A 15798-nucleotide genomic window follows, 5' to 3' on the forward strand; every position below is an offset into this window, starting at 1 on the left:
GATGGTGATGATGGTGGTGGTGATGGTGATGGTGATGATGGTGATGGTGGTGATGGTGGTGGTGGTGATGGTGATGGTGGTGGTGATGGTGATGGTGGTGATGGTGGTGATGGTGGTGATGGTGATGGTGGTGATGGTGGTGATGGTGATGGTGGTGATGGTGATGATGGTGGTGGTGATGGTGATGATGGTGGTGGTGATGGTGATGGTGATGGTGGTGGTGGTGATGGTGATGATGGTGGTGGTGATGGTGATGGTGATGGTGGTGATGGTGATGATGCTGGTGGTGATGGTGATGGTGATGATGGTATTTAGTATCTGGGGATCTCAGCTCATATCGACAGCCAGTGCTTGAGCTGAAACAGAGAAGACGACATACATCATCAACATGTTACATGCATGTCATCGGTGTGGTGCGTCTGTGGGTCTCTGTGTCACATACAGTAGTCTTACCAATATCTTCACCACCACCACCACCACCATCACCATCACCATCACCACCACCATCGTCACCATCACCACCGTCACCACCGTCACCACCACCACCACCGTCACCACCACCGTCACCACCACCACCGTCACCACCGTCACCGTCACCACCACCGTCACCGTCACCACCACCACCACCGTCACCACCGTCACCACCGTCACCACCACCACCACCGTCACCACCACCACCACCACCGTCACCACCACCACCACCACCGTCACCACCACCGCCACCGTCACCGTCACCACCACCACCACCGCCACCACCACCACCACCGTCACCACCACCACCACCACCGTCACCACCGCCACCACCACCACCACCACCACCGCCACCACCACTACCACCACCGTCACCACCACCACCACCACCGTCACCACCACCACCACCACCACCGCCACCACCACCACCACCGTCACCACCACCACCACCACCGTCACCACCGCCACCACCACCACCACCACCGCCACCACCACCACCACCACCGTCACCACCACCACCACCACCGTCACCACCACCACCACCACCGTCACCACCGCCACCACCACCGTCACCACCACCACCACCACCGTCACCACCGCCACCACCACCACCACTCACCGTGTAGTGTCGCACGTGACCCTTGTGCACCACGTGATGCTGGTTCTCTGGCATGAGGGCGAATCCCAGTTTCTGTCAACAGACATCACTCACTCACTCACCTACTCACTCACCCACTCACTCACCTACTCACTCACCTACTCACCTACTCACCTACTCACCTACTCACTCACCCACTCACTCACCTACTCACTCACTCACTCACCTACTCACTCACTCACCTACTCACTCACCCACTCACTCACCTACTCACTCACCTACTCACCTACTCACCTACTCACCTACTCACTCACCCACTCACTCACCTACTCACTCACTCACTCACCTACTCACTCACTCACTCACCTACTCACTCACCCACTCACTCACCTACTCACTCACCTACTCACCTACTCACCTACTCACCTACTCACTCACCCACTCACTCACCTACTCACTCACTCACTCACCTACTCACTCACTCACTCACCTACTCACTCACCCACTCACTCACCTACTCACTCACCTACTCACCTACTCACCTACTCACTCACCCACTCACTCACCTACTCACTCACCTACTCACCTACTCACTCACCTACTCACTCACTCACTCACCTACTCACTCACCTACTCACTCACTCACTCACCTACTCACTCACCCACTCACTCACCTACTCACTCACCTACTCACCTACTCACCTACTCACCTACTCACTCACCCACTCACTCACCTACTCACTCACTCACTCACCTACTCACTCACCTACTCACTCACTCACTCACCTACTCACTCACCTACTCACCTACTCACTCACCTACTCACCTACTCACCTACTCACTCACCTACTCACTCACCTACTCACTCACCTACTCACCTACTCACCTACTCACTCACCCACTCACTCACCTACTCACTCAGCTACTCACCTACTCACTCACTCACTCACCTACTCACTCACCTACTCACCTACTCACTCACCTACTCACTCACCTACTCACTCACCTACTCACTCACTCACCTACTCACCTACTCACTCACCTACTCACTCACCTACTCACTCACTCACTCACCTACTCACTCACTCACTCACCTACTCACTCACTCACTCACCTACTCACACACCTACTCACCTACTCACCTACTCACTCACCTACTCACTCACCTACTCACTCACCTACTCACTCACCTACTCACTCACCTACTCACTCACTCACTCACCTACTCACTCACTCACTCACCTACTCACTCACTCACTCACCTACTCACTCACCTACTCACCTACTCACCTACTCACTCACCTACTCACTCACTCACTCACCTACTCACTCACCCACTCACTCACCTACTCACTCACCTACTCACCTACTCACCTACTCACCTACTCACTCACCCACTCACTCACCTACTCACTCACTCACTCACCTACTCACTCACCTACTCACTCACTCACTCACCTACTCACTCACCTACTCACCTACTCACTCACCTACTCACCTACTCACCTACTCACTCACCTACTCACCTACTCACCTACTCACTCACCTACTCACTCACCTACTCACTCACCTACTCACTACTACTCACCTACTCACTCACCCACTCACTCACCTACTCACTCAGCTACTCACCTACTCACTCACTCACTCACCTACTCACTCCCTCACTCACCTACTCACTCACCTACTCACTCACTCACTCACTCACCTACCTCACTCACTCACTCACCTACTCACCTACTCACTCACCTCACTCACCTACTCACTCACTCACCACTCACTCACCTCACTCACTCACTCACTCACTCACTCACTCACTCACTCACCTACTCACTCACCTACTCACTCACCTACTCACTCACCTACTCACCTCACTCACTCACCTCACTCACTCACCTCACTCACTCACCACTCACCACTCACTCACCTACTCACCACTCACTCACCTCACTCACTCACCTACTCACTCACTCACTACTCACTCACTACTCACTCACCTACTCACTCACCTACTCACTCACCTACTCACCTACTCACTACTCACTCACCACTCACTCACCACTCACCACCTACTCACTCACCTACTCACTCACCTACTCACTCACTCACTCACCTACTCACTCACTCACCTACTCACTCACCTACTCACTCACCTACTCACTCACCTCACTCACTCACTCACTCACTCACCCACTCACTCACTCACTCACTCACCTACTCACTCACCTACTCACTCACCTACTCACTCACTCACTCACCTACTCACTCACCTACTCACTCACCTACTCACTCACTCACCCACTCACCTACTCACTCACCTACTCACTTACCTACTCACTCACCTACTCACTCACCTACTCACTCACTCACTCACCCACTCACCTACTCACTCACCTACTCACTCACCTACTCACTCACTCACTCACCTACTCACTCACCTACTCACTCACCTACTCACTCACCTACTCACTCACTCACCTACTCACTCACTCACTCACCTACTCACTCACCTACTCACTCACCTACTCACTCACTCACTCACTCACCCACTCACCTACTCACTCACCTACTCACTCGCCCACTCACCTACTCACCTACTCACCTACTCACTCACCTACTCACTCACCTACTCACTCACCTACTCACTCACCTACTCACCTACTCACTCGCCCACTCACTCGCCCACCCACTCACCCACTCACTCACCCACTCACTCACCTACTCACTCACCTACTCACTCACCTACTCACTCACCTACTCACTCACCCACTCACTCACCTACTCACTCACTCACTCACCTACTCACCTACTCACTCGCCCACTCACCTACTCACCTACTCACCTACTCACTCACCTACTCACTCACCTACTCACTCACCTACTCACCTACTCACTCGCCCACTCACTCGCCCACCCACTCACCCACTCACTCACCCACTCACTCACCCACTCACTCACTCACCCACTCACCCACTCACTCACCTACTCACTCACCTACTCACTCACCTACTCACTCACCCACTCACTCACCTACTCACTCACTCACTCACCTACTCACCTACTCACCTACTCACTCGCCCACTCACCTACTCACCTACTCACCTACTCACTCGCCCACTCACCTACTCACCTACTCACCTACTCACTCACCTACTCACTCACCTACTCACTCACCTACTCACCTACTCACTCGCCCACTCACTCGCCCACCCACTCACCCACTCACTCACCCACTCACTCACCCACTCACTCACCCACTCACTCACTCACTCACCCACTCACCCACTCACTCACCTACTCACTCACCTACTCACTCACCTACTCACTCACCCACTCACTCGCCCACTCACTCGCCCACCCACTCACCCACTCACTCACCCACTCACTCACCCACTCACTCACTCACCCACTCACCCACTCACTCACCCACTCACTCACCTACTCACTCACCTACTCACTCACCTACTCACTCACCTACTCACTCACCTACTCACCTACTCACTCGCCCACTCACTCGCCCACCCACTCACCCACTCACTCACCGACTCACTCACCCACTCACTCACTCACCCACTCACCCACTCACTCACCTACTCACTCACCTACTCACTCACCTACTCACTCACCCACTCACTCACCTACTCACTCACTCACTCACCTACTCACCTACTCACCTACTCACTCGCCCACTCACCTACTCACCTACTCACCTACTCACTCACCTACTCACTCACCTACTCACTCACCTACTCACTCGCCCACTCACTCGGCCACCCACTCACCCACTCACTCACCCACTCACTCACCCACTCACTTACTCAGCCACTCACCCACTCACTCACCTACTCACTCACCTACTCACTCACCTACTCACTCACCTACTCACTCACCCACTCACTCACCTACTCACTCACTCACTCACCTACTCACCTACTCACTCGCCCACTCACCTACTCACCTACTCACCTACTCACTCACCTACTCACTCACCTACTCACTCACCTACTCACCTACTCACTCGCCCACTCACTCGCCCACCCACTCACCCACTCACTCACCCACTCACTCACCCACTCACTCACTCACTCACCCACTCACCCACTCACTCACCTACTCACTCACCTACTCACTCACCTACTCATTCACCCACTCACTCACCTACTCACTCACTCACTCACCTACTCACCTACTCACCTACTCACTCGCCCACTCACCTACTCACCTACTCACCTACTCACTCGCCCACTCACCTACTCACCTACTCACCTACTCACTCACCTACTCACTCACCTACTCACTCACCTACTCACCTACTCACTCGCCCACTCACTCGCCCACCCACTCACCCACTCACTCACCCACTCACTCACCCACTCACTCACTCACTCACCCACTCACCCACTCACTCACCTACTCACTCACCTACTCACTCACCTACTCACTCACCCACTCACTCACCTACTCACTCGCCCACTCACTCGCCCACCCACTCACCCACTCACTCACCCACTCACTCACCCACTCACTCACTCACCCACTCACCCACTCACTCACCCACTCACTCACCTACTCACTCACCTACTCACTCACCTACTCACTCACCTACTCACTCACCTACTCACTCACCTACTCACCTACTCACTCGCCCACTCACTCGCCCACCCACTCACCCACTCACTCACCGACTCACTCACCCACTCACTCACTCACCCACTCACCCACTCACTCACCTACTCACTCACCTACTCACTCACCTACTCACTCACCTACTCACTCACCCACTCACTCACCTACTCACTCACTCACTCACCTACTCACCTACTCACCTACTCACTCGCCCACTCACCTACTCACCTACTCACCTACTCACTCACCTACTCACTCACCTACTCACTCACCTACTCACTCACCTACTCACTCACCTACTCACTCACCTACTCACTCGCCCACTCACTCGGCCACCCACTCACCCACTCACTCACCCACTCACTCACCCACTCACTTACTCAGCCACTCACCCACTCACTCACCTACTCACTCACCTACTCACTCACCTACTCACTCACCCACTCACTCACCTACTCACCTACTCACTCGCCCACTCACTCGCCCACCCACTCACCCACTCACTCACCCACTCACTCACCCACTCACTCACTCACCCACTCACCCACTCACTCACCTACTCACTCACCTACTCACTCGCCCACTCACTCGCCCACCCACTCGCCCACTCACTCACCTACTCACTCACCTACTCACTCACCTACTCACTCACCTACTCACTCACCTACTCAGTCACCTACTCACCTACTCACTCGCCCACTCACTCGCCCACCCACTCACCCACTCACTCACCCACTCACTCACCCACTCACTCACCCACTCACTCACCTACTCACTCACCTACTCACTCACCTACTCACTCACCCACTCACTCACCTACTCACTCACTCACTCACCCACTCACTCACCCACTCACCCACTCACTCACCTACTCACTCACCCACTCACTCACCTACTCACCTACTCACTCGCCCACTCACTCGCCCACCCACTCACCCACTCACTCACCCACTCACTCACCCACTCACTCACTCACCCACTCACCCACTCACTCACCTACTCACTCACCTACTCACTCGCCCACTCACTCGCCCACCCACTCGCCCACTCACTCACCCACTCACTCACCTACTCACTCACCTACTCACTCACCTACTCACTCACCTACTCACCTACTCACTCGCCCACTCACTCGCCCACCCACTCACCCACTCACTCACCGACTCACTCACCCACTCACTCACTCACCCACTCACCCACTCACTCACCTACTCACTCACCTACTCACTCACCTACTCACTCACCCACTCACTCACCTACTCACTCACTCACTCACCTACTCACCTACTCACTCGCCCACTCACCTACTCACCTACTCACTCACCTACTCACTCACCTACTCACTCACCTACTCACCTACTCACTCGCCCACTCACTCGGCCACCCACTCACCCACTCACTCACCCACTCACTCACCCACTCACTTACTCAGCCACTCACCCACTCACTCACCTACTCACTCACCTACTCACTCACCTACTCACTCACCTACTCACCTACTCACTCGCCCACTCACTCGCCCACCCACTCACCCACTCACTCACCCACTCACTCACCCACTCACTCACTCACCCACTCACCCACTCACTCACCTACTCACTCACCTACTCACTCGCCCACTCACTCGCCCACCCACTCGCCCACTCACTCGCCCACTCACTCACCTACTCACTCACCTACTCACTCACCTACTCACTCACCTACTCACTCACCTACTCACCTACTCACTCGCCCACTCACTCGCCCACCCACTCACCCACTCACTCACCCACTCACTCACCCACTCACTCACTCACCCACTCACCCACTCACTCACCTACTCACTCACCTACTCACTCACCTACTCACTCACCCACTCACTCACCTACTCACTCACTCACTCACTCACTCACCTACTCACCTACTCACTCGCCCACTCACCTACTCACCTACTCACCTACTCACTCACCTACTCACTCACCTACTCACTCACCTACTCACTCACCTACTCACCTACTCACTCGCCCACTCACTCGCCCACCCACTCACCCACTTACTCACCCACTCACTCACCCACTCACTCACTCACCCACTCACCCACTCACTCACCTACTCACTCACCTACTCACTCACCAACTCACCTACTCACTCGCCCACTCACTCGCCCACCCACTCACCCACTCACTCACCCACTCACTCACCCACTCACTCACTCACTCACCCACTCACCCACTCACTCACCTACTCACTCACCTACTCACTCGCCCACTCACTCGCCCACCCACTCGCCCACTCACTCACCCACTCACTCACCTACTCACTCACCTACTCAATCACCTACTCACTCACCTACTCACTCACCTACTCACTCACCTACTCACCTACTCACTCGCCCACTCACTCGCCCACCCACTCACCCACTCACTCACCCACTCACTCACCCACTCACTCACTCACCCACTCACCCACTCACTCACCTACTCACTCACCTACTCACTCGCCCACTCACTCGCCCACCCACTCGCCCACTCACTCACCTACTCACTCACCTACTCACTCACCTACTCACTCACCTACTCACTCACTCACTCACCTACTCACCTACTCACTCACCCACTCACCCACTCACTCACCTACTCACCTACTCACTCACCTACTCACTCACCTACTCACTCACCCACTCACCTACTCACTCACCCACTCACCCACTCACTCACCTACTCACCTACTCACTCACCTACTCACTCACCTACTCACTCACCTACTCACTCACTCACTCACCTACTCACTCACCCACTCACTCACCCACTCACTCACCTACTCACTCACCCACTCACTCACCTACTCACTCACCCACTCACCCACTCACTCACCTACTCACCTACTCACTCACCTACTCACTCACCTACTCACTCACCTACTCACTCACCTACTCACCTACTCACTTACTCACTCACCCACTCACCCACTCACTTACTCACCCAGTCACTCACTCACCCACCCACTCACTCACTCACCTACTCACTCACTCACCCACTCACTCACCCACCCACTCACTCACTCACCCACCCACTCACTCACTCACCCACTCACTCACCCACCCACCCACCCACTCACCCACCCACCCACCCACTCACTCACCCACCCACCCACTCACTCACCCACTCACCCACCCACTCACCTCTTTGAGGCTCGTGCCTTGCACGGTGCCCAGTTTGTACGCCGCGTACCCCGGGCACAGCACCATGGATGAGGCGGCGATGGTCCATCCCAGCGCAGTGGCCCAGGCCGGGTAGCGGTAGTCACCGTAGGTGAGAGGCACACTCTGCCACACACTCAACACCAACACCATCTACACACACACACACACAGACACAGACACGTGTACACATACACACATACACACACACATACACACATACACACACACACACGTGTACACACACATGAAGTATTTGGAATGACGGCAGGAAACCACTTGACGGGTAGCACACTTTTTATTAAACCTTGACTTGTCACGATACAACGTGTGGTCACTATTCCTCTGACTACACACACTTCACTTGACACGTGTGGTCACTATTCCTCTGACTACACACACTTCACTTGACACGTGTGGTCACTACCTCTCCCACTACACACTCCACCTGACACGTGTAGTTACTATGGCTCACGCTGCAGGCTCACACTGCAGGCTCACACTGCAGGCTCACACTGCAGGCTCACACTGCACTCCAGCCCGTAACGTCCGTGGAGCCTCCAGGCCCACCCCAGCTTGGGCGTGGGCCACAACCTCTGGGTCCCGAGGGCCGGCCCTCCCACGGACGTTCGGCCCCGGGTCCCAGGGTTCCGCCTCTGGGTCACACAGAGCCCCGGCCCCTACAGGACAGCGGGACTAGGTACCGCAGGGCCCTATCTCTTCCTCTCCGTCTTCAGTCTTCGCTGGTCACTCGCTCCCCGTGCGCCTGTGCGCACCACCTTAGATAGCCCCCGCTCACGGGAGACGGAGCGTATGCGGACCTCGACGTGAGCATCCCCCTTAGTTGACCAATCCCCGCGCGCTTGCCCCAGGATCCCATCGCTGTCAGCGCGCGTCACCGATACCCAGCCAATCACTGCCTCATAACCCCCGACCCTGTGCTGACCCCTGATCCTTCACCGTCAGCGCGCGTCACCAACACACGCAGCCAATCACTACGCGCTGGCACACGATCCCTTCCCCAGCGCGTATCACCACTACACACACATACACACACACATACACACACGTGTACACACACACATACACACACATACACACACACGTGTACACACACACACGTGTACACACACACACACACTACACACACACATACACACACATACACACACATACACACACGTGTACACACACACATACACACACATACACACACATACACACACACATACACACACACATACACACACACGTGTACACACACACACATACACACACTACACACACAGTGGCCCAGCTCTCACCAGCAGGAAGCAGGGACTCACACACACACACACACGTGTACACACACACACACATACACACACACACACATACACACACATACACACACACGTGTACACACACACACATACACACACTACACACACAGTGGCCCAGCCCTCACCAGCAGGAAGCAGGGACTCACAAACTTCCAGCAGATCCTCCAGTAGAGGCTAGGCCGGTATCCCAGCATGCTTTGCATGTCGTCACAGAAGTGGTCTATACCTGCGGGGACACACACACATTCACGTGGTGATGGTGGTGGTGGTGGTGGTGATGGTGGTGGTGGTGGTGATGGTGGTGATGGTGGTGGTGGTGATGGTGGTGGTGGTGATGGTGGTGGTGGTGATGGTGGTGGTGGTGGTGGTGGTGATGGTGGTGATGGTGGTGATGGTGGTGATGGTGGTGGTGATGGTGGTGATGGTGGTGATGGTGGTGGTGATGGTGGTGATGGTGGTGGTGGTGATGGTGGTGGTGGTGATGGTGGTGGTGGTGGTGATGGTGGTGATGGTGGTGATGGTGATGGTGGTGATGGTGGTGTCCGGCAAAACAACCTCCTACCTCCTCGCGGTGCCGGACGGGCAACACTGTCGTGGGCAGTGCTGTGGGGGGAGGGCCAATGCCCATTGGCCTCTCCCCTCATGGCGTCTGTGACCACCACAGTGGCTAAACGGGGGCTCTGGACGGGTGCGAGGGGCTGGTAACCCCTCCACCTTCAATTAACCACCACTAAACTACGAATTAAACATAAACCTGTAATTAATAAGCTTGTGCCGGAGGCCCCGGGGTGTCAGGCTTTTATGACGTCTCCTGGCCAAACCCCATTTGGCGGAGCCAGGAGATTGAATTTTAACCCTCGGGGCTTCTCCAGAAACAACGAAAAACCATTGCGGATGGCCACGTGGAATGTTCGAACGCTCACTGCGGAGGAGAGGCTGCCACTCCTCTGTCGGGAGCTGGACCGGTACCGCCTGGATCTCTGTGGCATTCAGGAGGTCCGGTGGACCGGTTCTGGCTCCTGCCACTATGAGGGGTGGACAGTCCTCTACTCGGGGCAGGAGACTGCCAAACAACAGGGTGTGGCTCTTCTTCTGAACAAAAGAATGAAGGGGGCGTGGGAGCGTGGCGGTGAGGTGTGGGAAGCTGTAAGCCCCAGGATACTTTGGGCTCGCCTTCCCTTCAACCAGAGGCGAGGAGTGGTGGTCGTGGTTACTTATGCCCCCACCGAAGACGAACATCCGTGGAGGGATGCAGGCAAAGCCGATGAGTCGGACGCTTTCTATGACCTCCTGTCACAGGTGCTGGCTAAAGTGGCCACTCGGGACAGAGTCATCTTGTTGGGTGACTTCAATGCCCGAGTTGGTCATGATGCTGGCACCTGGTCTGGAGTGATTGGAAGGCATGGGCCAGATCAGCTCAATAATAACGGTAGGAGGCTGCTAGATTTTTGTGCAGCCCATGGGCTTGTAATTACCAACACGCTCTTCCGGCATCGGCGCATCCACACAACATCATGGATGCATGCCGGGTCCAAGCAAGAACATCTGCTGGACTACATAGTGACGGACCAGCGGATGCGAGCCCATGTCCTTGACACCAGGACCTACCGTGGAGCTGATCTGCCCTCTGACCATCGACTAGTCATCTGTAAGATGCGCCTGCCATTCTTCCACTCCGGTGGTGGGTGTACACCCAGGATCCCATTCCAACCAAAAGTGGCCTGGTCTAAGTTAGCTGATGAAAGTTGCAAGCGAGAATTTCATCATCGCTTGCAGCTGGGGTTGGCATCGTCCCCCACTCCACCTGATGTCGAGGGTAAATGGGCGAGGTTTAAGACTGTGACTCATGCAGCTGCAATGGCTGCTTTGGGTACGCGGTCCAGACCTCCCCGGGAACCCTGGCTGACGGAGGAGGTGTTCAGGTTAATTGAGAAAAAGCGACAGGCCCACTCTCTTCGCCTACAGCATCCCACGTCAGAGAATGAGGAGGTTTACCGCAGTCTTCGCTCGGAGGTTCGGAGAGCCGTGAGGCGCTGCAAGGATGGGTGGTGGTCGCGGGTTGCTGAGGAGATGGAGTCTGCCTCAGTAGCCCGCGATCACAAATCACTATTTAACTCCATCAAAAAAGTAACCTGCAGCGCCACACCTATTACCATCATTAGAGGAAAAAACGGTGATCCAATCTCCGACCCCCAGGAACAGGTTTGCAGATTTGCTGAGCATTTCTGTGAGGTCCTGGGGGAGGGAAAATCTCTCAGCCAGGAAAACATCATGGCACAAAGTGGGGATAACCCTGCTGAGGCTGCGGTGCCTCAAATATTGGAAGAGGTCACCCCCTGTGAGTGGCTGGCTGAGGTACCAGCTGTTGAGGAAGTACTGAGGGCGATCCGGAGTCTGAGACCAGGGAAGGCACCGGGCAGAGATGATCTCCCAAGCGAAATGCTGAGGGAGGGTGGCGTTTGTGCACAGACTGCCCTATATGACATCATAACAACAGTCTGGACCACTGGACGGGTTCCGCAGGACTGGAAGGATGCCCTGGTGGTCCCCCTCTTTAAGAAGGGGGACCGTACCGACTGTAACAACTACAGGGGCATCTCACTCCTCAGTGTGCCGGGTAAGGTCCTGGCAAGGATTATTCAACATCGCCTTGCCAGGCACGCTGAGGAGAGGCTTGCGGAGCCCCAATGCGGTTTCAGGAAAGGGCGGTCCTGCACAGATGCCATATTTTCTGTCCGTTTGCTACAGCAGAGGTGTAGGGAATTCCAAAAAGACCTACATCTCTGCTTTATTGACCTGGTCAAGGCCTATGATACCATCAGTAGGACTGGGCTCTGGGTTGTTCTTCGTGCTTTCGGAGTCCCTGACCCTCTGCTCACGATCATTAAGGACCTTCATGGTGGTGGGCGGGCCCGGGTAAAACTACGTGGCCGGGAGTCGAAGCCTTTCCCTGTACACCTTGGGGTGCGACAGGGATGTCCTCTGGCTCCCACATTATTTAACATCTATTTCGACTGCGTAGTTCGTGAAGCCTTCAATAGCTGTACCGGGGGAATTACCATTTGGTACAGATATAATGGGAGGCTGATCGACGCCCGGGTGCGATCAAGGGATGGCTCCCTATTGGTCAACCACGTTATGTATGCCGATGATTTGGTAATAGCTGCTCATTCAGAAGAGGAGTTGGAGACGCTGCTGCTGAGACTGGAGTGTGCCACTAAGAGGTGGGGCCTTACCATCAGCCCCACCAAAACTAAGCACCTGCCTGGGTATTTTGTACCATCGGGCACTCCACCCCCACAACTCCCAATCGGTGATGGGGCAGTAGTGGAGAGAGTGGAGAGTTTCCCATACCTGGGCAGTGTGCTCATGACCGGCTCCAGTTTATCAGCAGAGGTCTCACTCCGAATCAGTCGAGCGGCAATATCTTTTCATCGGTTGCGTAACGCTGTGTGGAAGCTACCTGGTCTGTCGCTCCGCACGAAGCTTCAGGTCTTCTCGGCCACGGTCATTCCCTCCCTTCTCTACGCTTGCGAAACGTGGACCCCCCTAGTGGAGCATCTTCGCCGGTTGGAAACATTTAGGCTGGCCTGCCTACGATCCATCCTGGGTTTAACCAGGCTGGATTGTGTGAGGAGCTCACAAGTCCTTGAAAGATCTGGGCAAAGTCCCATCAGTGAGCTCCTCCGGCAGGCAAGGCTGCGTTGGCTGGGTCATGTAGCCCGCATGCCCAGCCACCGCATGCCTAAACAGCTTTTGTTCGGCCGGATCCAGGGGGCTAAACGGGCGCGGCACGGGCTAGAGAAGAGATGGAGTGATGTGGTACAGGAGGACGTGGAGCTGAGTGGACTTGCCGATGACTGGTACCAGCGGTGTCAAGATCGGCCTCAGTGGAGGAGGCTCGTGAAGGACGCTACTGGGCAGTTGGAGGCAGTCGCCCTCCAACAACAACGGAGGGCGGAGGAGCGACGCTCACAACAACGAGCGGAGCGCCGGGTGGCTAAAGCACAGCAAGTTGGCACAGTAGGGGGCACAGGTGGTGCATCAGCCAGTCATCTCGGTCATCTCGGTCAGTCGACCCGTGGCACCTGGGTCTGCCCCGTGACCTCCTGCCAGCGGGCGTTCGACACTTCACGTGGCCTCAGGGTGCACATGGCCTGGCACAAGCGTCGTGGTGACGTCACCGCCACTTAGTGGCGAATGGCGGTTGTTGTTGATGGTGGTGGTGGTGATGGTGGTGGTGGTGGTGGTGGTGGTGATGGTGGTGGTGGTGGTGGTGGTGATGGTGGTGATGTTGGTGGTGGTGGTGATGGTGGTGATGGTGGTGGTGGTGGTGGTGGTGATGGTGGTGATGGTGATGGTGGTGATGGTGGTGATGGTGGTGATGGTGGTGGTGATGGTGGTGATGGTGATGGTGGTGATGGTGGTGATGGTGATGGTGGTGATGGTGGTGGTGGTGATGGTGGTGGTGATGGTGATGGTGGTGGTGATGGTGGTGATGGTGGTGATGGTGATGGTGGTGATGGTGGTGGTGGTGATGGTGGTGATGGTGATGGTGGTGATGGTGGTGGTGGTGATGGTGGTGATGGTGATGGTGGTGGTGGTGGTGGTGATGGTGATGGTGGTGATGGTGATGGTGGTGATGGTGATGGTGGTGATGGTGGTGATGGTGGTGATGGTGGTGGTGGTGGTGATGGTGATGGTGGTGGTGGTGATGGTGATGGTGGTGATGGTGATGGTGGTGATGGTGGTGGTGGTGATGGTGATGGTGGTGATGGTGATGGTGGTGATGGTGGTGATGGTGGTGATGGTGATGGTGGTGATGGTGGTGGTGGTGATGGTGGTGATGGTGATGGTGGTGATGGTGATGGTGGTGATGGTGATGGTGGTGATGGTGGTGATGGTGGTGATGGTGATGGTGGTGATGGTGGTGATGGTGGTGGTGGTGATGGTGGTGATGGTGATGGTGGTGATGGTGATGGTGGTGATGGTGGTGATGGTGATGGTGGTGGTGGTGATGGTGGTGATGGTGGTGATGGTGATGGTGGTGATGGTGGTGATGGTGATGGTGGTGATGGTGGTGATGGTGGTGATGGTGATGGTGGTGATGGTGGTGATGGTGATGGTGGTGATGGTGGTGATGGTGATGGTGGTGATGGTGGTGATGGTGATGGTGGTGATGGTGGTGATGGTGGTGATGGTGGTGATGGTGATGGTGGTGATGGTGATGGTGGTGATGGTGATGGTGGTGATGGTGGTGGTGGTGATGGTGGTGGTGGTGGTGGTGATGGTGGTGGCGGTGGTGCTGGTGATGGTGGTGGTGGTGGTGATGGTGGTGGCGGTGGTGATGGTGGTGATGGTGGTGATGGTGATGGTGGTGATGGTGGTGATGGTGATGGTGGTGATGGTGGTGGTGGTGATGGTGGTGATGGTGATGGTGGTGATGGTGGTGGTGGTGATGGTGGTGATGGTGATGGTGGTGGTGGTGGTGGTGATGGTGATGGTGGTGATGGTGATGGTGGTGATGGTGATGGTGGTGATGGTGGTGATGGTGGTGATGGTGGTGGTGGTGGTGATGGTGATGGTGGTGGTGGTGATGGTGA

At 55.6% G+C, this 15798-nt stretch overlaps 1 protein-coding gene across 1 annotated transcript in view; it reads right to left on the reverse strand.

Annotated features, from left to right (window-relative positions):
- Positions 1-202: 202 nt before the first annotated feature.
- LOC144952836 (sodium-dependent dopamine transporter-like) overlaps positions 203-15798 on the reverse strand; it is a 50834-nt gene continuing 35238 nt past the window's right edge. Inside the window, exons 11-14 of the mRNA XM_078883305.1 lie at positions 10321-10421; positions 8856-9026; positions 1091-1162; positions 203-356 (exon numbers count right to left, since the gene is read on the reverse strand). Of these exons, the coding sequence (XP_078739431.1) occupies positions 333-356; positions 1091-1162; positions 8856-9026; positions 10321-10421 (368 nt within the window). The 3' untranslated portion in view covers positions 203-332. The remainder of the gene's footprint in view (positions 357-1090; positions 1163-8855; positions 9027-10320; positions 10422-15798) is intronic.

The sequence above is a fragment of the Lampetra fluviatilis genome, chromosome 70 (genome assembly GCF_964198595.1).
Source record: "Lampetra fluviatilis chromosome 70, kcLamFluv1.1, whole genome shotgun sequence".
In the NCBI taxonomy this organism is placed as follows: domain Eukaryota; kingdom Metazoa; phylum Chordata; class Hyperoartia; order Petromyzontiformes; family Petromyzontidae; genus Lampetra; species Lampetra fluviatilis.